Source organism: Eretmochelys imbricata, chromosome 1 (genome assembly GCF_965152235.1).
Source record: "Eretmochelys imbricata isolate rEreImb1 chromosome 1, rEreImb1.hap1, whole genome shotgun sequence".
In the NCBI taxonomy this organism is placed as follows: domain Eukaryota; kingdom Metazoa; phylum Chordata; order Testudines; family Cheloniidae; genus Eretmochelys; species Eretmochelys imbricata.
This window is the reverse complement of record NC_135572.1, coordinates 273067066-273093707: the sequence shown is the minus strand read 5'-3', so window position 1 is coordinate 273093707 and position 26642 is coordinate 273067066. Positions and strand designations below refer to the sequence as shown.

The 26642-nt window shown below is 43.8% G+C and overlaps 1 protein-coding gene across 1 annotated transcript in view; it reads left to right on the top strand.

Annotated features, from left to right (window-relative positions):
• Window positions 1-26642, top strand: part of ANO4 (anoctamin 4) — a 211742-nt gene that overhangs the window by 106074 nt on the left and 79026 nt on the right. Inside the window, exon 7 of the mRNA XM_077807658.1 lies at window positions 4985-5116. Within this exon, the coding sequence (XP_077663784.1) occupies window positions 4985-5116 (132 nt within the window). The remainder of the gene's footprint in view (window positions 1-4984; window positions 5117-26642) is intronic.

The window sequence follows — 26642 nt, the reverse complement described above, 5'->3', positions numbered from 1 at the left end:
CAACCTACCACCTTGCTCTATATCAGAAGAAACTTCCTGTACTCCCTGCAGGCCTCCCTCACTATATGAACATCTTATAGGCGGTCCCACCTTCAAGCTGCTGTCATGTGATCCTTGGTCACATGACTCAGGTACAGGCCACAGCTTGATAGCTTAAGCCCTTACAGGCACAGCTCACACTGTGACAGGATCCAAATGAGGGGATCCCAACATAGATCTGCACACCTCCTGTCATCCTCCATATTTCTTACCCAAAGATCATTCCTTTGGTGGGGAGGAGACCAGACAGCTCATTTTCCTCTTCCAGGAGGTTGGGGTAATAAGTATCTGTTTTGGCCAAGAGGGAGTTACCGGAAATGGAGAGTCACAGGCGAGGCTGGGATAAATTTGGGAAAGGATCTGAACTTTGAAATGCTAGCTGAACTAAGTCGCTGAGCCTTTAGATGGTCACCTGTAAGTCCTGCAATGTTTTTGAGAAAGTAGCTCAGGAGAGGGACGTCAGTTAATTTTTCTTATGTGATTTTTCCCTGCCTTTTTTTCATTATGGTTTATATTGCTCTAAAAGGCACAGTAATCCACACATAACTAGCTAGAATGAATTATTTCTGTGTAGGTAGCTGTGTGTGCTTCTCTGTTTTCCAAATTCTATCCACTTAGGGCTCAATTCAGCAAAGCACTTAAACACATACTTAAAGTTAATCACTTGCTTAAGTCCTTGCTGAATCAGGGCCTAAGTGGACTTCTATTCTTGCGTGTTCCTACATCTGAAGCTCAAGCCATAGTGAACAGTGATTCCTGGTGAAGAATCCTAGAAATTAGAAATGTGCAAAGTTCTGCTATATTATGTCATCCAGTCCATTTCCCTGCCAATGACAGATGTGTCAAAAAGAAGCTTTCTCTGGTCATGCTAGCAGCTAGTCTCAGCTGGAGTGTATCCATTGCATATCTTACCTCTCTACCTCTAAAAACTGTTGTAATGTTCTGTATCATTTTAAATGTTCAGTTTTCCACTGTTTCACGGTATGTCTACACTAGAGCTGGAAAATGTAAATTCCAGCATAAGTAGATATACCTGCACTAGCTGCACTAAAACCAGAAGTGTAGCTTCAGTGATGTGAGCGGCAGGATAGTCTATCCACCTCAAATATGTACCTATGGTCTTGAAGGGAACCATACTCGGGATGGCTGGCCCCTTCCGCTGCTCATGCTGCCACAGCTACACTTCTATTTTTAGCACACTAGCTCAGACCTAGTGTGGGTATGTTTGCTTGAGCAGGATTTTATACCTTCCAACACTAGTGTAGCCATGCCCTCAGAATCTTTCCAGATCCTCGATACCCCATTTTGGGAAAGGATTATTACTATGTTGTATTCTTCTCAGTATCGCCTACTGTTCCATATGGCATGTAGTGAGAGCTACCCGGTTGATATGTGTAATGCTAATGAGCCATAGATTAGCCTCAAAGAAGCAATGAAACACAACACATTTTAACTCTTCTTGTCTGAGTGTTGAATGAAGGGCAGTGTTTGTTAGTGTCAACCCTTTGCCTCCCCCTGCTTTTTTGGGTGAGTGAGAGAGCGAGCAAGCAGCACGAAGTAAAATCCTGCATCAGTGGCTGGTGGTCATGCTAAAGCAGCATGAAGGCATCTTCTAAGAATCTGATCCTTTTGATTGTCAGAAGAGAGAGAGTGGCAATGTATTCTAGACCTGTTGGAGCATGCATCCCCTTGAGAGCTCTGAGTCATCAGGGAAGGAATGAGTCCACTGAGCATGCCAAGGAATCGGAACCTTATGAATGACAAACCAATCAAATTCCAAACGTGCTCAGTGTGAAGTCAACATGAATAATTTATTGTAAGCCCTGTGTGTGCTGAGATAAAGCTACAGCAGACATATCTCGAATGTGCACATTGTCTTACAAGATGAATGAGGAGAGGATTGCAGATTAATGAGCTTTCTAATACTCTTGAAAATCCAGATGATTTTACTCAATTTATAAGCATGAAACTGGATGCTTGAAGACATTTGTGTTGTCCTCCTCCCACCCCACATTGTCATTAAACTAACACAAAATGTAGAAATATTGGGTACGGTTTTCCCCTGCAGGAAAAGCTGCAGGTCAAAGGAGATTAAATCCTGTGAGGGAAAACTTCCCTGCTATCATCTTGGGATACCCCTCTGACCTTGCAAACAATGTGCATGAAGTGCAAGGCCTTCTGTGTGGAGGCTCTGTGCTGCCACAGTAGATATAGCTCCTGCAGCTCTAACCCTATTTCTTGGCAGTGTGGTGCCAACGTACCCCCACTGGGAAGGAGGGGGTCACAGAAAAATAACACATCCCCTGAAAAATCCCTGACAAACTCCTGTTTAAGACTCAGATACTTCTCCACTTCTGTCCTGGGTCAGCAAGTAAAAATGCTGGTCACCTTAAGTAAGGGTGAGGATGGTTTGGAATAAAAGTGCTATCCGCACAGGCAGACCCTATTAATTTAGAAGAACAATTAATAACGATAAACTTGTCTGCTAAAACTTAGTGGGCACTAAAGCTGGGGAAGTTATTTTCAAAATCAATTCAAATATTTAATTTATCCCTTTTTCCCATTTTGAAACTTGCGTCTAAACAGATCTCAGTTTTCCCATATTGATTTGTTTGTTCAAGATTATTCAATGAATGTTTTAGATGAACATATTTCAGCCTGTGGTCAGTGCTTAATTTGTGCTGGGGCTTGCTGAGGCTGACCCCCGCCAACTCTTGGGTTGGCAGTTCGTAGTCCCAGCACCTCGGGGCTCCTGGCCAGCAGCTGCCGCTTTCTGGCCGCCCAGCTCTGAAGGCAGTGCCGTTGCCAGCAGCAGCACAAAAGCAAGGGTGGCAGTATCCTATCATGCCACCCTTACTTCTGCACTGCTGCTGTCAGTGGTACTGCCTTCAGAGCTTAGCGCCTGGCCAGCCGCCACCAGTCTCTACCCACCCAACTTGGCACCTCCTTTGTTACAAATTAAACACTGCCTGTGTTTTGTTCATGAACTAGTCACTGCAAGTATTGCTTTGAGTATTTGAGGTTCACCATTTGAGCTGATCACATGGTATTGTTACTGTAGCCTAATTGGATGAGTGTAGTTCTTAGGGTATGCCTATCCTGGAGCTGGAAGGTATAAATTCCAGCTCGAGCTGACATATCTATGTTAGCTCTGATCAAGCTAGCACACTACAGATAGAAGCATAGCCACGGAAGTGCGAGGGGCGGTATGGGCTTGTCGCTGGAAGTCCGAGCCCATCTGAGACCAAAGGTACGTAGCTGGGTGGCTCGCCCATCCTGCTGCTCTCGCTGCTGCAGCTACACCTTTATTTATAGTGGGCTAGCTCTGTCAGAGCTAATGTAGGTGTGTCTGCTCCAGCTGGAAATGATACCTTCCAGATCCATTGTAGAATCAAGCTTTCAGTGCAAACATGCACGATTTAAGAATTTAAAATTTATATTCTGTGAATATTCTTCTATGTTCACTTAAAATTTCCTGTTCTGGCAAGCAGTCCTAATGGTAAACTCGTTCACTAGAATACTTACAGAAAGAGAACACGCAAGACACACAAACACAGGCAGAGTAAATGTGTTTAAAAATTTGATCCAGTGTTTGTGAATAATGGTTTGTAGTACTTACCTACCTTTAGAGAAGACATAAAAGTGACTCCAGTTTCAGAACTGAGGAGCCGAGGATGAAAGTTGCTATTTTTTCTGTTCTGAATGGGAATTTGAAGTAATTTTCTCACACTCTAAACTACTTCAGTAGGAATATCTGAAACCCTTCTGATCAGAGATGACATCAGAGAAATCTCAATAACATTTGTTTGGGTTGTGGAGCTATTTAGCTGATTTTTGATTGGAGGAGAAGAGGCAGATAAATTTCCAAACTCTGGGCTTCACCTAACAGTCACTGAAACAAATGGAAGGACTCGCGTTGTCTTCGGATGGTGTTCGATCAGGCCCTCTGCCCCTGTCTAGCAAAGACTTACCCAGTACTTAACTTTAAGTATACAAATAGTTCCATAAATAGGATTATTCACCTGCTTAAAGCTAAAGCCTTTGCAGGATTGGGGCCCATGTCTTTTACAGACAGGAAGTAATAGTGCAGATGCTAAGGTGTTAAGTGCTCTTGAGAAAGCAAAACATGTTTTGCAAAGCAAATTTCTTATCTGTGTTTTCTCTGTAGCATTTTTGTTTGGAGTTGGTTTTGATTTAGAATGTTACCCCCAATCATCTATAATTCTCCTCCTTCCCTTGGTGACTGTGTGTATCTTTGAATGAGTGCATTGCAGATAAACCCGGCCTTCTTTACCTGCTTGGCCTCTGTTTGTTTTCACCTGCTGAAGTGAGATTATTAAATGCGAGAACTGGCTTTGCTGTCAACTCTCAAACCGTGCGCTTTAAGTAGTGTGTGATTTGATAAAGTGTGCAGTACCTCAAGATGTTGCAGTTGAAACAAATAAATGAAGTGGTTTGTTTTGATAGCCCCCTATGTGATATATGAATCTGTGGTAAATAGCAATGAAAGTTTTTTATTTTTCTGGGGTTCTGTTGCCAAAGCTTTCTGTCCTGGTCTCTGCAATCCTAATGTTTACTTGTCCTGAGTGTAGAGTGTCAGTCAATTCCCACATATAGATTAAGCTTTCTGAAAAGCCAGGAAATGAAAGCTTAGAGAGTTGCCAAGAGTTTACTGAGCTTTGTTACGATTTGCAGAGTCATGTACTGTAAATAAGAAGATGCTGCTCTACCAAATTCTGGTTATTCATAATCTGAGTACACTTTGGCTCAAAAATGTCATATTTGGCTTCTTAGTAACCGTTAATTCTGAAGTCTCCTTATTTGTGTGGGAGGGGCGGGGGAGGGAGTTGTAAGTGAAATCTCTCTTTGGCTGATTATAATGTAATGGATAAGCAGGCACTGCTTGTTCTCTGTCTCATTTGATTTTACCTTTTGTGTACTGCAGGATTGAGAGACAAATCAGCAGGTTTCGAGGATGGTTACCTAGAAAACCTATGAGACTGGACAAGGAGACACTGCCAGACCTGGAGGAGAATGACTGCTATACTGCCCCTTTCAGTCAGCAAAGGATCCATCAGTGAGTATTTTATGATTTAGTTTAAATGCAAGGCAAAACTATACTACCAGATTAATCCTGACAAAGCCAAAGCTCAGTATATATATTTAAGAATATATCCGTGTAGTTTCTTGCCATATCATGAGGGTCCACGCAGACCATTGAAATAGCTAGAAGTCTGTCTACGTTTTGGAGGGCTTGTCTAAACGAACACTTAGTTTGAGGCAAGCTGGGGTGTAAATCTACCCTGCATTAATGTCCTGTGCACTGCATGTCTCTGTGGTCCCTCCTGTTGTTCACTAAGGGTATGTCTGCACTGCAGTTAGACACCCGCAGCTAGCTTGTGCCAGCTGACTTGGGCTTGCAGGACTTGTGCTGCAGGGCTGTTTAATTGCAGTGTAGACTCTTGGGCTCAGCTGGAATCTGGGCTCTAGGACCCTGTGAGGTGAGAAGGTCCCAGAGCTTGGGCTGCAGCCCTAGCTGGAATGTCTACACCGCAATTAAACAGCCCCACAGTCCGGGAACTTGTCGTATGTGGCAGCAGGGTCTACATGAACACTGCAAGCTAGTGCAGGGTAGATTTGTACCCCAGTTTGCTGCAAACTAAGTGTTCATGTAGACAAGCCCTGAGTGTTAACATCCAATCCAAACTCCATGGAAATCAATGGAAATATTCCCTTTGATTTCTGTGGGCTTTCAATCAGGCCCCTATGTAAGTAACTGACTACAGTTCCCATAATAACATCTAGGGCCAGATTTATAAAGGTATTTAGGTGCCTAAAGAGGCAGGTAGATGCCTGGTAGGATTTACAAAAGCACCCAACTCCCATTGAAAGTCACTAGGAATTAGGCACAGACTTATTTTCTATACCTATTCAGACAGTACCAAAAATATATCAGTTAGAGACTATAGTAACTCAGCCTGCGTAGGAAACACAACAACCCTTTTCTTCTGTTTACTTAATGCCAAACGAAGGGTAAAGTGCAGCTGTGCTCTGAAAAGACCATGTAGATTATGGCACCTTCTTACACAGCAGATCTATGCCCTGTACATACTCAAAGTCAGATCTGCTTACATCAGTGACCAAAATACATTTGTATTGCTTTTTATTCCTGTTAGCACTGCAGAGCAAACACAGCTCTGGAAGAGAGCTGAGTTTTCTTTCTTTGTTTGTTTTCATTGTGCACCATCAAAAGAATTGTTTGCTAAATTCCAGCTTCAGGGCCAGTCAGTTCTACCTGTGCACATGTATGAAAAGCCATAGTATTGCACAGATGTCTCTCGGGGCATAGGTTGGCCTGTAGACTGATGTATAAGAAGGAAAGAAGATTTTTTTAATGTTGTTACTGATATAATACTGAGGCAGCCTGCACTCCTTTCCCCTGTGCATGCTGTGACCTGACATGATTCTTGCACTCCCCCATTTCCTATCCTCTTTGTTGTTCCAGTTGATTCCCCCTCATTAGGCACCTTCTGAAACTGAATGAGTTGCTATTAAATATTCTGTTAGTGAAATGTGTGTTGGCTTTTTAATTGTTCTGGGAATGTCATCCCATCTAGGTGAACAGGGTTTTTTTTAGGTGCTTTTAAATAATTTTCTCATTGGCTGTAGAAAACAAGTGTTGACCAATTGGAAGTGTAAAGCTGAAAGGAAGTACTTTAGTAGCGTAAATGAAAAACCAAGGAATTGTGTATACAATTGAGTAAGAGATGCCCTCAGATAAAAAATCACTTCGTGTAATAGTAGAAAGTGCTTCTCACAATATGCTGTATTTGGAGATTTTCCTGGATTTAGGTCTAGTCTACCTGGGGAAATGTATTGGAATAATTATGCCAGAATAAGTGTCCACATGGGGAGTTATAGTGGTGTAACTAGAGGGCTATAATTATACTGGTATAATTATGCCAGAAAAATTTCCCCAGGTAGATAAACCCTTACTTAGCTCACACATATATAGCTGTGCACTGGCCAATACTTCCAGCCCATGATCTAGCAGTGCACTTTCCTGTGTTCGCATTGGCGACATGTTGTTTGGCAATGCGTTGGAGCCTCTTACAGCACTGACCGGCTGCACTGGAGGCTGGAGATGTGTGAAAGTGTGGAGGTGAAATTGATACACTGGATAAAGAGAAGAATGTGTCAGATTCCAGGCTGTTTTGAAACCTCACCTTTCTACCTTAAGGACCATTCACTGATATTGTACCTACGGGGTTGCACTCCTTACTGAGAGCTGTCCCAGCACTAGCTGGCTTACAGGCTAGGAAGTATTTTGTTTAGCATAGTGCTAAGGCTTCTCTGGGTATCATTATGGTAACACCTAGGATTTGTCGGAAACCATAAGGGCAAAGAAGACAGTCCCAGCTCCAGAGAACTTACGTTCTAGGTGTCAGTCTAGAGTTGCCAGGTGTCCAGTTTTCAACCGGAATGCCTGGTCGAAAAGGGATCCTGGCGGCTCAGGTCAGCACCACTGACCAGACCGTTAACAATCCGGTCAGCGGCGTAGCAGTGATAAGGCAGGCTCCCTGCTTGCCCTGATTCTGAGCAGCTCCTGGAAGCAGTAGCATGTCCTCCCTCTGTCTCCTACACACAGGGGCAGCCAGGGAGCTCTGCACGCTGCCCCCGCCCCAAGCACCGTCTTTGCAGCTCCCATTGGCTAGGAACCACGGCCAATGGGAGCTGCAGGGGTGGCGCCTGCGGACAGGGCAGTGCACAGAGCCACCTGGCTGCGCCTATGCATAGGAGCTGGAGGTAAGCTGCTTGAGGTAAGCGCCGCCTGGCCCCTGCACCCCTGAACCCTTCCCACACCCCAACCCCCTGCCCCAGCCCTGATCCCCCTCCCGCCATCCAAACCCCTTGATCCTGGCCCCGAGCACCCTCCAAACCCCTCATCCCCAGCCCCACCCCACAACCCGCACCCCCAGCCGGAGCCCTCACCCCCCCCCGATGTCACAACCCCTTGCCCCAACGCTGATCCCCCTCCCATCCTCTGAACCCCTCATTCCCAGCCCAGAACACCTGCACCCTCAGCCGGAGCCCTCAGCCCCCCACATGCCCCAACCCTCTGCCCCAGCCCTGATCCCCCTTCTGCCCTCCGAACCCCTCGGTCCCAGCCTGGAACCCCCTCCCACACCCTGAACCCCTCATTTCTGGCCCCACCCTGGAACCCACACCCCAACCCCCTGCCTCAGCCCAGACCCCCTTCTATACTCTGAACCCCTCGGCTCCACCCCGGAGTCCCCTCCTGTACCCCAGTCTCTCATCCCTGGCTCCACCCTGCAACCCCAGCCAGAGCCCTCACCCCCTCTTGCATTCCAAACCACTGCCTCAGCCTGGAGCCTCCTCCCTTACCCTGAACTCCTCATTGCTGGCCTGACTCCGGAGTCCTCACCCCCTCCCACACCCCAACCCCCTGAGTTGGCCCAGTGAAAATGAGAGAGTGAGTGAGGGTGGGGAGAGTGAGCAATAGAGGGAGGGGGGATGGAGTGAGCAGGGGGTGGAGTCTCAGAGAAGGGGCGGGGCAAGGTTGTTCATTTTTGTGTACGCACAAAGTTGGCAACCCTGTGTCAGTTGGAATGCAAACATGCACAGAAGAACAAAACAGACAAATGGGCTGGGAGTGGGAGGTAACAATAAAACAGAGTTTAGCAAAAAAGTGGAAGTCTTAGCTCACCACTTGCCTAACTAAGACTTCTGCTGTTCCGCTAAACCCTGTTTTATTGCTGTGTCATCCTCCCAACCCATCCCAGCCTATTGCTCTATTTCATTTACCTGCTAAGTCTTGTGTGGCACCTAAACTGTACATTTTCTGGGGCAGGGAGCTCATTGGTGATGCCCAAGAGATAAAAATATTACTTTGTTTACTTTTGGCTGGGATTTACTTATCTGCCAAGACCTGAGTTCCAGAATCTGTGATGTCAATGCTAAAGCTGATGACATAATTAACATCTAAAGCGGTGTAAACAGTGAAGCTAATGTACTAGTACAAGGATCGGCAATCTTTGGCTCGCGGCCCACCAGGGAAAGCCGCTGGTGGGCCAGGACGGTTTGTTTAGCTGCATCGTCTGCAGGTTCGGCCGGTCGCAGCTCCCACTGGCCGCGGTTCACGGTTGCAGGCCAATGGGGGCTGTGAGTAAGGCGGCCAGCGCATCCCTCAGCCCGCACCGCTTCCTGCAGCCCCCATTGGCTTGGGACGCTGAACCACAGCCAGTGGGAGCTGTGATCAGCCAAACCTGCAGACGCTGCAGGTAAACAAACCGTCCCGGCCAGCCAGCGGCTTTCCCTGGTGGGCTGCGTGCTGAAGGTTGCCAATCCCTGTCCTAGTAGCTCTTGACATTGAGGTCATTGGCGTCATCAGCTGCTGCAGGAGAGACATGGAACCCTGAACTCATATCTTCAGTTAAAAAGATGTACAGTTTCCTTGTAAAATGCATTAGTTTATATATTTTTAGTGGACACATTCTGTATTTAGAATATCTAGCATTTTTTAAAGAAGCATTTCAGTTCACTTTTAAACTATGTAGATCATTACCCACCTTTCACAGGAAACTCAATCCAAAAGTTACACAATTTCAAATTTGAGCACTAGAACTACAATTGTTGGTGTACTTTACCCATAAACCACTTCCTTAGTTTTAGTTTGCTTGAGTCAAATGACTCCTTAAATTAATTATGTAGTATACTGGAGCAATTTACCCAGGGGCCAGGTGGATTCTCCATCACTGACCATTTTTAAATTGAGATCGGATGTTTTTCTAAAAGCTGTGTTCTAGAAAGTATTTGGAGGAAGTTCTATGGACTGTGTTATAGAGGAGGTCAGACTAGACTATCATAATGGTCCCGTCTGGCCTTGGAATCTATGAATCCATGAATATTTACTGTTTAGCTGAGAAGGGAGGAGCAAAATAGATATGGGGAGTTGAGGGGCAAAATTAATTGCTGGTCAGGGGGACTGGCAGATTTGGGGATGTCATAAATATAAAGGGAAGGGTAAACACCTTTAAATCCCGCTTGGCCAGAGGAAAAACCCTTTCACCTGTAAAGGGTTAAGAAGCTAAGATAACCTCCCTGGCACCTGACCAAAATGACCAATGAGGAGACAAGATACTTTCAAAGTGGGGGGGGGGGGAAACAAAGGGTCCTCTCTGTCTGTGTGATGCTTTTGCCAGGACCAGAGCAGGAATGCAGGTAAGAACTCCTGTAAAGAGTTAGTAAGCAATCTAGTTAGATATGTGTTAGATTCTGTTTTGTTTAAATGGCTGATAAAATAAGCTGTGCTGAATGGAATGTATATTCCTGTTTTTGTGTCTTTTTGTAACTTAAGGTTTTGCCTAGAGGGATTCTCTATGTTTGAATCTGACTACTCTGTAAGGTATTTCCCTTCCTGATTTTACAGCGGTTTTTCTTTTACTTTTTCTTTAATTAAAATTCTCTTTTAAGAACCTGATTGCTTTTTCATTGTTCTTAAGATCCAAGGGTTTGGGTTTGTGTTCACCTATGCAAATTGGTGAGGATTTTTATCAAGCCTTCCCCAGGAAAGGGGATGTAGTGATTGGGGGGGATATTTTTGCGGGGGGAGACGTTTCCAAGTGGGCACTTCCCCTGTTGTTTTTGTTAGACACTTTGGTAGTGGCAGCATAAAAGTTCAAGGACAAAAGGTAAAAGTTTGTACCTTGGGGAAGTTTTAACCGAAGTTGGTAAGAATAAGCTTAGGGGGTCTTTCATGCAGGTCCCCACATCTTTACCCTAGGGTTCAGAGTGGGGAAGGAACCTTGACAGGGGATGATAGACATCCCCCCACACATGTTTTTTTCAGACCACTTTAAGCACTATGTGTAACTCCATTGACTTTGAGAGCTACTCCTGTTTATACCATTGTGAGAACAGAATCAGGAGATTTGTTCTGTTGGCTTTCTTTAGATGTTCATTATAAATTTCACCAGAAAAAAAAAGCATTCATGAAGTATCAGGGATTGGTCAATAAGAGAATTAATTATTTCTCTTTCATCTCGAAATACTATTATGTGTAGAGGTCTCATGCCTAACTCTTCATAGTAATTCTTCAATATATATACAACATTGATAATGATACATTCTGCGGTCAGCAATGGCCTGTCCTAGGAAGCAGACCAAAGCTGAATGAACATTCAACCAGAATATTGTGTGGCATGCTCATAAACGTACGCTTCCATATCAGATTGGCAGAGCTTCAGCTGTCAGTGTTATCAGCCTTTCACCCCTAAATCTGTCATCAGTTTTTTTTAATGAAAGAGAAAAAGTTACAAGTTAAAGTGAATTTAACATGCAGGTTTCAAACCTGGCAGGTCCTCAAGTGCCATTCTCGGAACAGAGAAATGAGCATTTATTGAAGTATTGGGGAGCGAGGAATGGAAAGCTATCGTCTTAGAAACGTTATGGTAACTTAGCTATTTGTTTTTCAATGCTAAGGTGTGCCGGATGAATTTTCACACTGTGTCTAGCTGAGTCAACTCAAGTAAATTTGCTAAAGTTCTTATACAAAACTGTATGTTCATCAGGGACAAATTCTGCCCTCACAAGTAAATGGGCTCTCCCATTATTTTCAATGGGAGTTGTATGTGCCCCCAAGGGTAATATTTGGCCAACTTGTTTCTGCTTGTAGGTGGTTTTAGTTGGTGGCAGAGGGAAAGGTTCGCTGAGTGTTCAAAATGGGTGAAATTCACTCCACTTGCAAAAAGCCAGGTGCAGGTGCCACTTCAGCCTATGGCTTGGAATAGCAGCCATATCTCCTCCACTCCTGTTGCATAGTGTACTGGTACAGAACTGCGGCCACCGCTACCCTCCCTCCCCTCCCCAGACCAATAGTAACATTGACTTGCCATGCCAACCTTGCAGTGGGGAAAGGCTCTGGCAGCTTCCTGCTGCTTAGAGCCTTTCCCCACTGCAGGGAACAACTCCACCAGCTCCCCACTGGTGGCGCCCTCCCCCCACCACAGGAAAAACTCTGGCAGCAGGGAAAGGCTCCTCCAGCTCCCCACTGCTGAAGCACTTCCCCCACTGTAGGGAAAGTGGTGAGCAGCTGAGAGCTGCCAAACGCTTTCACCCTCCATTGCTGCTGAAACCTTTCCCCACTCCCTCCCCCACCATAGGCTTTCACTGACATATGTAGCTACACACCACGGCGTGTTTGCAGCCTGATTTTCTCTGTGCTGTGTCGCTACACATACCCTACAAGCTGCCGCCAGGGGTGTGTGGTGTAGACGTAGCCTAAGCATCCCTTCCAATGATTCAAGGTGTCTTTGTTCAACTGATTCCTTGCCCAACATGAGCTCCCAGTGCAACAGTGTGGCTAGCTAGACTAACACAATCCTTGGATGTATAAACAAGGGAATATCAAATAGGTGGGTGCCCAAATAGGAGGGTGCCCAAGCAGGGGTCATTCAGTGATGGACCCTGAAGAGACCACTAATGGAATACTTTGTCCAGTTTTGTTTAAAAGGATGTTGAAAAATTGGAGAGGGATTCAGAAAAGAGCTACAAAAATTATTTGAGGTCTGGGAAACCACTCAACAGTAAAAAGAAAAGGAGTACTTGTGGCACCTTAGAGACTAACCAATTTATTTGAGCATGAGCTTTCATGAGCTACAGCTCACTTCATCGGCATACCGTGGAAACTGCAGTAGACATTATATACACACAGAGACCATGAAACAATACCCCCTCCCACCCCACTGTCCTGCTGATAATAGCTTATCTAAAGTGATCATCAAGTTGGGCCATTTCCAGCACAAATCCAGGTTTTCTCACCCTCCCCCCCCCCCAAAACAAACTCACTCTCCTGCTGGTAATAGCCCATCAAAAGTGACCACTCTCTTCACAATGTGTATGATAATCAAGGTGGGCCATTTCCTGCACAAATCCAGGTTCTCTCACCCCCCTCCAAAAAACACACACACAAACTCACTCTCCTGCTGGTAATAGCTTATCCAAAGTGACCACTCTCCCTACAATGTGCATGATAATCAAGGTGGGCCATTTCCAGCATAAATCCAGGTTTTCTCACCCCCCCCCCACCCCCATACACACACAAACTCACTCTCCTGCTGGTAATAGCTCATCCAAAGTGACCACTCTCCCTACAATGTGCATGGTAATCAAGGTGGGTCATTTCCAGCACAGATCCAGGCTTTCTCACCCCCCTCCCCGGGGAACACACACACACACACATAAACTCACTCTCCTGCTGGCAATAGCTCATCCAAACTGACCACTCTCCAAGTTTAAATCCAAGTTTAACCAGAACGTCTGGGGGGGTGTTAGGAAAAAGCAAGGGGAAATAGGCTACCTTGCATAATGACTTACATTAACTCTTAACAGTGAGCAACTTAAAGAGCTTAGGTTTCAGAGTAACAGCCGTGTTAGTCTGTATTCGCAAAAAGAAAAGGAGGACTTGTGGCACCTTAGAGACTAACCAATTTATTTGAGCATGAGCTTTCGTGAGCTACAGCTCACTTCATCGGATGCATCCGATGAAGTGAGCTGTAGCTCACGAAAGCTTATGCTCAAATAAATTGGTTAGTCTCTAAGGTGCCACAAGTACTCCTTTTCTTTTTAAAGAGCTTAATATATTTAGCTTATTGAGGAAGGGTTAAGAGGCAACTAGTTCAGGTCTAAAAGTACCTACACAGGGAGAAGATGGCTAATACTTCAGCACTCTTTAATCTAGCAGACTGAGAAATAATAAAATCCAATGGCTAGAAGTTGATTACAAAAATTCAACTGGAAAAAAGGTGAATGTTTTTGTAATCATCAGAGCAAGGGATGTGATAGATTCTTCATCACTTGAACCTAAAATTGTTGGTCTCAATACAGGAATTACTAGGGAGGTTCTATGACCTTTGTAACGCAAGCGGTCAGACCAGATGATGATAATGGTCCCTCCACCCTTAAAAGAAATGGGCTGGTGTAAATCAGTGTTGCTCCAAGAATCTGGCCTTACAAATCCCTGAATCAACACTAGATGGCAATGCAACAAAACCATTATAAATCCTGTTTCAGAAAATATAAATACACAACAATTGCATTTTGAAATGAGAATTTCACTTAATTATCGTGCTCACTGGTCACACTCACTGTAGTTAAGGTTGTAGAACAGTTATCTGATCAACCTGATTTTATATGCTTATAACTTTCTGAAAAATTTATCTTTTTGAGCTGAAATTTTTCATACTTAATTTCTGCCTGAAAGCGGTTTTGTTATTTTCTTTCTTTCTTCTTGCTTTAAGTTCCCTTTGGCTGTGTTTGAGTTCATCAAGGGTGGAGAAACAAATCAACATTTTCCTATTTTTTAAATTCTAGTTACACTTTTCATATGCAGGTCTGCAGCAAAAATATGGCTAAAGTTTGAAGCTTGAAACTTGGTGTGGACATAGTCTTCATTGGTGATGGTTCACCAAGTGACAGGCATTTTAGAAATGCCTGGATGGATAGATTATTTCTGCCACAGTTCAGGGCAACGACACCTGTATTCTTCCTCAGTGGTACAGCAAGGGCACCCACATTTGGCTTCCAGCTCCCCACCTGTTGCCTCCCTTGGGTAGAGAGATGCATGTCTTTAATTTCCGACTGGAGCATTCGCAGGCTGAAAAGTTCCCTTGTCTTCACTGTGTAATTCCCAGCACAGACAGGTTGCCTTAAAACACCTGATTGCTTTCTCTTCAGAGACAGATAACAGTGTAATTGCTACAGATATAAGTTACCACCCAGTTCTTTTTAAGCAAGCCTACTTTATTCTTAAGCTACAAAGCATTAAGGAGAAAACATTAAAAACAATAAAAGAACCTATGTGCATGCTAATAAGTTTACCAGAGTTCATCCCAACTCTTACATGGGCTCCGGCAAGTGGCATCTTTTAATACCCCACTGTAGGGGCATCTTTGTGGTTGCAAGTTTATCAGAGATTTAGCTCAGAACAAGCTTCAAAGGGTTGGTAATGAAGGAAGTACATTAGCATCGCCCCTCCCTACTAGAGAAGCAGTAGCATCGCCGGGGGGGGGGGGGAAGCAGCCTCTGCCCCTCTGAGCACAAGCGGTGCCTTTTTAATTTATAGGCGCCTTTTTTAATTTTTACTCCCGCGGTGGCGCCCCGGGTCTTCAGTGGCACAGGCCTTCACCTGCTCCAGCTCAGCGGGGGCCTTCACACGCTCCAGGTCTTCAGCGACATTTCGGCGGCGGGGGCCTTCAGTGCCGCCGAGGACCCAGAGCGCTGCCCGGTGAGTACAAGCGGGTGGCAGCTTTTTTTATGTCAGCTGCCCCTGTTGGCTCCACCTAGCTATGCCACTGTAGCGAAGGTACATACAGTGCCCCAACAACACATACACTATTGCATTTTTAATACAATATACCCCAAAGGTGTTAACCCTAATTCAGTATGGCTTAATTTAACTCAGTAAAGTTATCTTAATTCCATAAGGTTTGTTCAGTCTATTACAAGATATTGACAGTCTATCACAATGTTTTGCTTTGTTTGGGGAGAAAAATACTTAAAATACTCCTATGCTAAGATATTAGCAGATTGTAAGTAAGGCCTTTCCCCTTCTGAACGTCACAGCACGCTCTTCCTTGCCAGCCAGAGTAAAGGGCCAGGCTGGGAGAGGAATGTATGAGAGAGGCTTTAAATACACACTGCTAAATCCGCAAAAACCTGACAACAGCGACAGGAGAAAAGAGCAGATCTCAAGATTTTTAAGGTGTGACTACAATTTTTGCAGTGTAGCCTAAGCTTTTATTGTGAAGGCATATCTCACAGTGTGCATCATAAAACTGTCAATAGTGAAAGCATTCAAACCTTCTCCTCCTTTCCAAGTAGCAATAATGGGGAAGGGGGAGTCTCCGTACTAAAGAGAAATTGTTCTATTCAGGCAAGGTTTTTTAGAAGTCTGGGAAGGAAAAGGGGAAAGATAGAAAATAATAATCTGGCCACTAGGTGTCCCTGTCCTTCAGCGGTGTTGGTTCATAAAGGGTCTTTTTGTGCAGGCAATAATTTTTCTGAAGACTGTCGGCTATGGGAATGTTCACTGCACAAGATCTGAAATAATTTTTCGTTCAGAGATCACAGTAATTCATTGTTATTACATTAGATCTTAGCTATATTTTTAAATACGTCGCTGCTCAGCTGGGAATGGAAAGTATATTAATTAGCTGTGAATTTCTAACACTCTACCTTCTGGTTAGGAAAAATCTCTATGCAGCAATTTTGAGCATTTGAGCTGTGTGTCAGGATTTGTTTTTTCCTTTCCCCTTCTTTCAAAGAAAAATATGGAAACAATTCAACTTCTCATTAGAGATTTATCTACCATATAATTGGATAAAACACTAAAAATAGTAAATGGAAAATAGTTCCATGTGCAATCATACCGCCTCAGGCTGAAGAGGGCTGTGCTGGAACAATATCTAGATAGCTTAAAATGTTGTAGTTGTTTGCAGTGTGTTGTAGCTGTAGAGGTACTATGATATGAGAGAGACAAGGTAGATGAGGTAATATCTCTCTTATTGGACCAATTTCTTTTAGTGGAAGAGACAAGTTTTCAAACTTCACAAAGCTCTTTTTTAGGTCTGGAGAAGGTAACCAGATTGTCTAAGCTAAACACAAGTTGGGACAGATTGTTCAGCATAAGGGGTTCACACTTGCTGTAGGAGACCACTTAAAATGAAGTGTGTAATTAAGGGTTATTAGGCAGTGGGGTGTGTACAAACTGTTGTAATGAGCCATAAAACCAGTGTCTCTGGTAAGTCCATGTTTTTCAGTGTCTAGAACAGTTATGAACTTAAGTTCCCAGGCTCATCTTTTGAAGGTGTTGTGCAGGTTTACTTTGAGGACTGACAGGTCAAATGTGGAGTGATTGCTTTGTGAAAAGTGTTCACTCACACATGGAATGGTATTTCTGTCTGTCATCATTTTGCTGTGCAAGTTCATTCAAGAGTGTAGTGATTGTCTGGCTTCACCCACATAGTTGTTGTGCGTCACTTGATGCACTGGTTGAGGTACACCACGTTTTAATGGGTATGCATAGTGCCCGTGGGTCTTGAAAGATGTGTTGGGGGAGGTATTGATCATCATAGCAGTAGAAATATATCTGCAGGTTTTGCATGTGTTGTTCTGGCAGGGTCTGATGCCACTTGGAGCTGGTGTGTCCTGGTCTGTGGGGAGCTTGTTTCTGATGATAAGCTTGGTGAGGTTGAGAGGTTGTTTGAAGGCCAGATGTGGGGGTTCAGAAAAGATTTCTCTCAGGATGTGGTCCCCATCAAGTATGGGTTGTAACTGTTTGATGACACCCCATACAGGTTCCAGTGTGAAGTGATACGTGACAACTAGTTGTGTGTGGTCAGTGGGGAGATTTTTTCTGTATTGAAGCAGGTTCTCCCAGGGTATTTGGGTGGCCCATTCCATGATGTGATCCACTTGTCAGTTGGAATGTCCTTATTTACTGAAGCTGTGTAGGTGTGTATCCCGGACTTTGTCTTCAGAGCAAATTCTGTGATATCTGAGTGCCTGGCAGTAGATAACAGATTTCTTGGGGTGGCTACTGGATCTGTAAAGGAAAGTTTCTTGATCATGAGGTTTCTTTTATATAGTTGTTTGTAGGGATCCATTGTTGATGCTGATCATGATGTCAGGGAAGTTGATGCTGGTGTGGGAGTGTTCTAAAGAGAGTTTGATAGATGGGTGGTGGTTGTTGAAGTTGTGGTGGAATTCTGACCGAGTATAGGTCATCTGTCCAGAGGATGAAAATATCATCTCTATATCTCAGGTATATATCATTGGTTTCATGATGTATTTTTCCAGAAATTTGTCCTTGAAGAGGTTTACATATTGGGGAGCCATCACAGTACCTATCGCTGTTCCCGTGGTTTGGATAAAGTGTTTGTTGTTAAATATGACTGTTGGCGGGGATGATATAGTTGTGGGTGGTTTCATCTTAGTTGTGAAAGAATTCCTTGAGGTGAAGGTGGTAGAAGACTTATTTTAAGTTCTCCATGTGTTAGTATGGTATCGGGTTCTGAGGTTGAGCAGAAGTTCAGTCCTTGGAAGAATACAAATATTTTAGGTCTGGTTAGGGGTAGTCTTGATAGATTGATGATGTTGGGATGTCATGTAGTGTCCATGTGGTGGTTGCTAGTGTCATGGTTTCGCCTAGAAATGGTGTTCTGTTGGCTGTGGAGTAGTTGTAGTTGGTTCCATTTTTTATTTTTATGTCTGATGACTGTCAGCAAGTTTTTTTTTATAGTTGGTTTGGGTTTCTTGCACGATCTCCAGGTAGATTTCCTGATTTATTTATTTTTCTTCCAGTGTGTGGGAGAATGTGATGTTTTCTTGTTTGAGGTGGTCCCTTCTGGAGTATGTTAGGAGCAGGAGCTTGTCAGTTTTTCTGCGTTCCTTCTGCAAAGCTGTTCAGCATATTTAGAGTAGTATGTAGTGGTCAGCGGGTTCTAAATGGGGAGTCCTCTGGGGGTGACGTTTTGTTTCTTGCATGTGATCGGGAAGTAGATGTCACTGTTCAGTCTGGCTTCCTCCTCCTTCATGTTGTGAAGTTTCCATTTTAAACAGCAATATTCAATATCTTCCATAGTTGTTAGCAGTGTTGTTGTAGCCATGTTGGTCCCGAGATATATGAGAGACAAGGTAGGCAAGGTAATATCTTTTATTGGACCAACTTCTGTTGGGATAAGGGATGAGCTTTTGAGCTTTACAGAGCTCTTCTTCAGGTCTGGTGAAGGTAACCAGTGTCTAAGTTAAATTTGAGTTGTGACAGATTGTTAAGCATAAGGGATTCACACGTGCTGTGGAAGACCATTTGTTGTAACTTGTAGATACTTATTTAAATAAGCATACTTATGTATCCCTGAGTTCAAAGGACTTATTTTCATTTCCACTAAGTTCCCTTGAGGTACATAAGAATCCAGCCCCACGTCTTTGTCAAACTTCCAGAGTCTCTCCCTCTCTCTGGGTGCAATCCAACTCCTTTTGAATCTATGGGACTTTTTCCACTGACTGCAGTTGGGCACTGGATTGGGCCATCTAGTGCCTCTACAGTACATTGCATTACAGTGCCTCTGAGAGGTGGAGTCACTTCTCTCTCTGTCAGCATCACTGTTGAGTCTGTTATAGTTTAGCTTATTTTGCTGTTTTGAAGAGACCATCCCACATGGCCATTCCTGTCACAAAGTCATCTTTTGTATCAGCCTATATTTCCAATCCAGTAAAGCATTTCATTACATGGCTAGGATTAAGCTGAATAGGGATAGGCTGCTGAATTGGGGCCATAGGCAATATTTTGTTAAATTTAATGTCTTTAATTCATCTTAGTATTCTTATTTCTTTTTATATACCTCCTAGAACATACATGCAGAATAGTATTAGTATTTATGTTCGTATTATTTGTCTTTATGGTATTGTTAACTGTGTTCTGGACCCCCCTCAGCAATTTTGAAATATGGATCCAGTCAAAGATTCCTTGCTAACATCACAAGTGTGGATAGTGTGGTGTATTTCTCTTTATTTTATTCTCTCCCCCCCCCCCAATTATTTTTTAATCTCTTGTTGTCTCCTATTTAACCAAAAGGTTTGCATGATGGTAAGTCATAGCCTAGGCTCCACCCTCAGCTTTAACTCATGCCAAAGTGCAAATTGCCTTGTCTTGACTAGACTTTTACTAGGTTTTAGTTAGATTGAGCTGGCTTTCATGATCAAACGTCACTCCTTTAAAACTTAGTCAACACAAAGCTTGTTGGAGCCTATCTAGCCTAGAGAAGAAGATGGTGGTGTTACTTTGTTTTTTAATGACAGGTTTCAGAGTAACAGCCGTGTTAGTCTGTATTCGCAAAAAGAAAAGGAGTACTTGTGGCACCTTAGAGACGAACCAATTTATTTGAGCATGAGCTTTCGTGAGCTACAGCTCACTTCATCAGATGCATACCGTGGATGAAGTGAGCTGTAGCTCACGAAAGCTCATGCTCAAATAAATTGGTTAGTCTCTAAGGTGCCACAAGTACTCCTTTTCTTTTTGTTTTTTAACTGAGTTAGCAATCTTGAAGTAGCTAACCCTTTTTGAAACATCACTTGAGCTGCCTCCTAGCTCAGCCGCTACCAGCTAACACAACTGTAAAGGTGTTCAGCTCCATCTAGGCTGTTAAGTGGTGTTTCAAAGCTCATGTCTGAATATTTTCAGTGTAACTCTTAGTTATGTATCTAGCATCAGGATACTACCGTGCTGGACACATTAGTAATGGAAATGCCTGTGCAGAAAAGGTTTTGGAAGAAGACCTCTGATTATTTTGATTGGGAGACTGTTACAGGCATTAAGGGTCAGCATGGAAGAATGCACAGAGTGAAGATTAAGCACAGTCAGCAAAAAGGCAATTAGGAGTAATGTTTGGGCATGGTGAACGGGCAGGATTGGATAAGTGATTGGGCCCAAGACTATAGGCATGCACCCTTGTTGGGTGTGTTTTGAAATGATGAGTTTCAGAGCCTTTATAATTTATCTGTGCTTACTCTTCGCCTTCTCTTGTCAGATCTCCCCTCCCCTCAAGAAGCTTGCTATGTCATCTCTGGCTGGATGACAGTTGTCTGGTGTTTGCATATCATATACGAGAGCTGGTTGCCACAAGACATCAGTACTAATGCCTCACTTGCCAGCAGAAGCCGTAATTGAATGTGGTTTCACAAAATAGCTATGACAAGTTCCTTGCCCTTCTCTGAGCAGTTGGCAATCTGTAGTTACACCTGCTGAGCCCTTTGTATGTGATGACAGGGCACTTTCTCACCGTAGGGTCCAAATTGTGTTAAACTTTAATCATGCAGCATTGTGTCCATCTCTTTGTCTTGACATCTCTCTTATGCCATACGGATAGACCAGGGCATTTGGCTTTAAAATCCCTCACGTTGTCTTGTGTTTATGCAGCCATCATTTATTCCTCTTTGATTTTTGTAAGGTTGGTCATATTTTTCCCTATGATGTTCCTGTTCAAAATCTTTGTGCACCCAAAACTGTAAACACTGCTTAATCATTTCATTGAATCCTTTCCAATTCTTGTGGTTTTATAAGCTGAAAAACTGTGCAGAAGCAGCAGATTTCACTAAAAACTGATAAACCACATCTCTGGTGAACGTTCCTGGGAAAACCAATTTAAATTTACAAGGCACGGTGGCTGGGGGAGACCTTATTACTTTCAAGAAGATGCACTGCTGTGGCTTGACACTTTGCAGTGATGTGCCTGCTTGGAAATAGACAAAGAAACTAACACATGCCCAAAAAAACCCAACCCCTTGCTACCCACAGCTGGGAGTTGTCAAAGGGAACATTTTTTTTTAGATAAATGTATAAGGCCTCTGGTATTTCATACTTTGCACACAATGGAAATGCACAGGCAGGAGCAATGATATACCCGCTTCAAAATGGCAAAATATGGTGCATATTGCGATTCTCACTTTATGCTTGCAGGACTATGTTGCTAATGATGATAGTATTTCTGCCTCTGCTGGTCCAGTAGTAAGGGCTGCTGTTGCCCCACCCCAAAAATAAATGCTAGTAACTAGTTAGTAGGGGTATATTTTCAGGAACAGTGGAGGGAAGGCCCTTTCCCCGTAATAAGGGAAAGCTTCTTCCCTTAATGTACAGCTTTCTTAGTTACAAGGATTACTAGCTCACAGTCTAAGAGCTGAATGTCTGCAGCTTCCGATGCTTTTAATGGAAGTTTTGGATGCTCAGCATCTCTTACGTTCAGGACATCTGACTAGAGCTCCTAGTCCTTGACTACTAATGGAATGTGTTTAGATTTCACTCTGGTTAGCATCATTGGTTTGACTTGAATACCTAATGTTTGGGGTGCCCTGCCAAAGAAAAGCTGGTAAATGCAGGAACATTGGTGTTTAAATTGTTTGTCTCTTTGGTTAATAGAAAATATCCGGTTCTTTGTTTCCCCCAGATAAGTTCAAAAATAAATTAAAGAAAAAAGGAACAAAATCTGCCCCCGGGTACCTACACAGAACTTCCATTGAGTGAGAGTTAAATACACTCATCTGAGAGCAGAATTTGGCCCCAAAGTGTTTGCACAGTGAAAGTTTACAACCTGAAAAGTTCCCAAAACAGAGTGTATCAAAAGGAATTAATTGGGTGCTTTGCTCCTGTTTCCTTTGCATTAGTTTGAGACCATTCTTTAGATGACAGTTGGCTTTACTGCCTTTATTCTGCCTTGTTAGCTGTGGCAAGATAGTTTGATATCTCCAGTTCCGAGCCTAATTAAGAAAGCTACCAATTTCATTTCAGAGCAGTTAACCTACTTTTGTGCCATATAATGTAACAAATACAAGAGCAATATGTTTCAGCTGTATGACATTTTCCAAAATGGGCTTTAATTAAGGACTGGTGTCTTTCCTCATCTGGGTAGTCTCATTAACCTTAGCTGGAGTCTGCATATGAGCAAGGACTACACACAGGGTCTGGGTTGTAGGATCAGGCTAATGGATTTAAGTTCTGTGGGCATGGACAGCGGGTATAAGAGCCAAGGGGAGGCTAAGTCTCCCCAAACAGGATGTGGTGCACCTCCCTTTGGAGGGGTGCCGGGCTGCTGCCTTTGGAGCACTGCCGCCAGAAGGGCACCCAAGATATGGCCCCACCACACTCCACTCAAGGCCCCGCTCCCACTCATCCTTTTCCCCCGTGACCCCGCCCATGCTGCTTCTCTTCCCATCCCCCCTCCACTTCTTCCCCAGAAGCCTCCTTCCCACACCTCTCCTGATGGGCCCCCCCCCACCCTGCTGGGGGCAGAGAGTCACAAGTGGCAGGCAGGGGAGCCTCAGGGGAGGGGTCCAAGCAGTGCAAGTAGCAGGAGGGGGACCTCAGAGGAGGGGGCCAAGCAGGAGCAGGGCCTGGGGCAGAGCTGGGGCAGGGGAGATGGAGCGTGGACAGGGCCTCAGTGGGAGGAGACCAAGCAAGGGCAGGGCCACAGTCTGGAGCAGGGGAGCAGGGCTATGGTCTGGGCGGTGGTGCCCCCCCCTACTTCTAGGGAACTTCCAGTGCTTATAACCAGCCACCCCAAATGTAGGGGTCATGCGCTGCCCATGTCTGTGGGGCAGAGACCTTGGCTCCATGCATGTCTATAAAATGCCTAGCATACTACACACATAATGTTAATTTTTAAATATATATATTTTTATACTATGAATAAGCAAATCAGTTGGGCTAAAATTAGAAGTTTATCCCAAATTTATAACAAACCTACCCTGAAGTTTTAATGAAGATCAAAAAAATTTATTGTTTAATAATCGTAGTCAGGACTGCAAGAACAGAATTGCTGAACAAATGCTGTTCTCTAGGCATTTATAATGCATCTGAAGGCAGAAGGGGCTAGAAGTCTCTCAGGAGAGCTTAATCTTATGCCGTTTTCAGTTTAGTGAGGTGCTTATTAAGTTTAATGGATGCTAATTCAGACCAAATCTTGGAACTTTGTGAGGTTTATCCATCATGAATTGAAACATGTAGTATGAGGCGCTTCAGAGAGCATCCTGGAAATTCCTTTCAGATTTCAGCTCTAGCTCCATCCCTAAATGTTGTTCATAAAACAATCTTTAAATTTATTCCAAAGATACCAGTTCACCACTCAAATCAACAGAATAGCCACCCAAGAAGACCTATCTTGTACAAAAAATTGGGAACAGGTTCTATGCTGCACCTCACAAGAGGAGCAGCTCAGAAAGCATAATACATGAGAAAGCTGGCAGACCTGGCTTTAAACCACTTTTGTGCTGTCTAAATTCTAGGCTGAGTGGGGTCCAGTGTGATCCCTGGTACAAATTAGAACAGCCCAGGGGGTGCTCTAATTACAGCAGTCTTTACCTGTGTGTCACTGAGGCCGTGTCACAGCTCAAAGCAGTCCAGAATTTTTATAGCATTCAGCTTTATGGAGACTCCTCACTTCTGAGACACACCCTCCATCTCTATGCATCTGCTGTGGGTTATGTGGGAGAACAACATAGAGCAATAAGACTATGTACTATGTAGGCCTGACACTGTTCCTGCCCTGGGGAAATTTTCTCCTGGATGGTTGTGGAGCCTTTATAGCTCCTATATGCCACTGGAGTAATATATGAGGGAGTGAGAACCTAGTTCTGCTATAGGTTAGTATTCAAAGCAGTGTAGATCCCAACCACCCAAAAGTGAAATCTGGTGTGTGTATTTTTTAAACTGAGTGACACAGGCTCAGAATAAGATAAACGACAGAACATAGTGGAGAAATAAAACTGTAAAAAAACCCTGAAATTATGGGAGGTTTTCTGTAGTCAGAACAGTGTCAGTTACAGCTTGACTAAATGGACTGAGTACATGTGTGGTATAACTCCAAATGTCTTAGCGGAATCGCTGTACCCGAGGGTTGACGCCAGCTCCATGTCTTTTCAGAAACTATTTTCAGGAATGTTGGATTATTACAATCAGGAAATAGGGCTATGTATAGAAAATCACCTTCAAATAGGTGTGAACATGTATGTGTGTGGTGTGTACAGTAGTAGGTAAAAGGAAGCTCTGAAAGATATCTACATTGTAATAAGGCAAGTGCCAGAGACACACAGGCTGCATTTTAAGAGGGTGACACACATGCTGTGGAAGAGGGACAGAGAGAGAACCATGGGTTCAACAAAATCACAATGAAGGTTCCTGAATGCCTTAAAAATCACTTTATTAGAGCTGATACTGTTTTGAAATTATTTTCCTATGCAGAGTTGTTGGGAGCAATTGACTGAGACCTGTGGTATTTTAGAGAGCCCCCATAATGTTGATTTAGGGTAAATAATGCTCCACATTTTGTTCAATGACTCTGCTAGCATGTCTTTTCCTGCACTTGGTACAGGGACGGACTGGGTCACCTGTTAAATTTGTTCCATTTCTAACCTCTGCAGTTTTAGTCCCTGTGAAATTTAGTATCTTTCCCTGGTGTCACCAACATACACATTCAGATTGATTCAGCCAGTTCTGGAAAAGATGGGATTCTGCTAGACGATCAGCATTTCAGTATGTCGATGGAATTTTCATTTGTTTTTTTCCTTCTCCACTCTCAGCAAGATAAATCAATACTCTTAATGCTACAGTTACTAAATTTAAAAATAAATGCAAGTAGCTAAAGCAAGGCAGCCTTTGGAGCAAATAGTTGTTCAGCTCCTTTGCATATTCCACCAACATTCAGTTCTGTATCTTTTATACATCTTAGGCTGTGTCTACACTGAGCACCTTACAATGGTGCAGCCGTGCCCCTACAGCCATTGTAAGGCACGCAGTGTAACCGCTCTTTGTCGCCAGGGTCTCTCCCAGTGACTGAACCACTAAAAACCACCCCCAGTGAGGCGTGATAGCTACAGTGGCAGGAAAGCGTCTCCCACTGATGAAGCGCTATCCACACCGGCGCTTTTTGGTCGTTAAAACTTTTGTCATTCGTGGGGGCGGGGGTTTCACACCCCGAGTGACAAAAGTTTTAACAACAGAAGTGCAGTGTGGACATAGCCTTGATTTTGGACGGTCATAATAATATGACATAGAAATGGTTATAGAGAGAGCAGCTTTCAGTGTGCTTGCGCAGCCATTTAGGAACAATCTACAGTTGTATCACTACGTACAGTCATAATCGTAGATGTGCAAAATAATTTCACACCTGCAAGGAAAATGGACAAACCTTTTTGCTGTCTTATCTGGGAAACGGGTAGAATGAACCCAGAGAAGGAATGTAAGCTTCTCAATGCAGGAGCTCAAGGTTAAGTTCAAGTGCAACTTGCTGTGTGAGTTGGTCTCAAAAGTGATTGCCATGGTGACTAGTATTCACTGCCACCCAGAAAGGGAGGCCTTGGAGAGGGAAGTCAGGCAGACATCAAATGGAAAAAATGAAAAAAAAAATTGCTGAAATATTTTTTAAAAACTCACCAATCTGCTTTACACATGTCTTTGAGTTGATGTCTGTTATAGAACATGACAAATTAGCTGTGGCACGATGCCAGAGTTTAGGATACTGCAGTGGGAAGCAGAACGATTCTGCTGACTCATGTTGGTTTATGCTAGAAGCCAGATGTGGGGGGGCTTATTCGCTCCAATCCAGGCTGTAAAGGGTTTGTGTGCCCCTTTGAAGAGGGGCAGAGAGAACTTGCACCTGAGGCCAGAAAGGAGAAACCTCAAAACAAGCCAAGCTTGGGTTGAGACTGAAGCTTTATGATCATTTAACAAGAAAGGCAAATCCCAGGAAGTGGTAAACTTGGACAATAAGGACTTGTCTTCACTGCTCACTGGCTTTGTATTACAGCACTAAAACCAGCAGTGTAGAACTTGGGCTCTCATGCCACCTCCCTGCCAGCTCCTGCCTGAGGCTGAAGGTCTCCACAGCTGTTTTTAGCTCTGTAGTGCAAGCCCAAGTTGGTGGACCAAGGCTCCGAGACTGGCTGCTGCTGTTTTTAATACGCAGTGTAGACCTAGCCACTCAGGCTAGGCTAACTTGAGAGGAGTTACCTTGAGTATAAATAATGCTGTAGTGAAG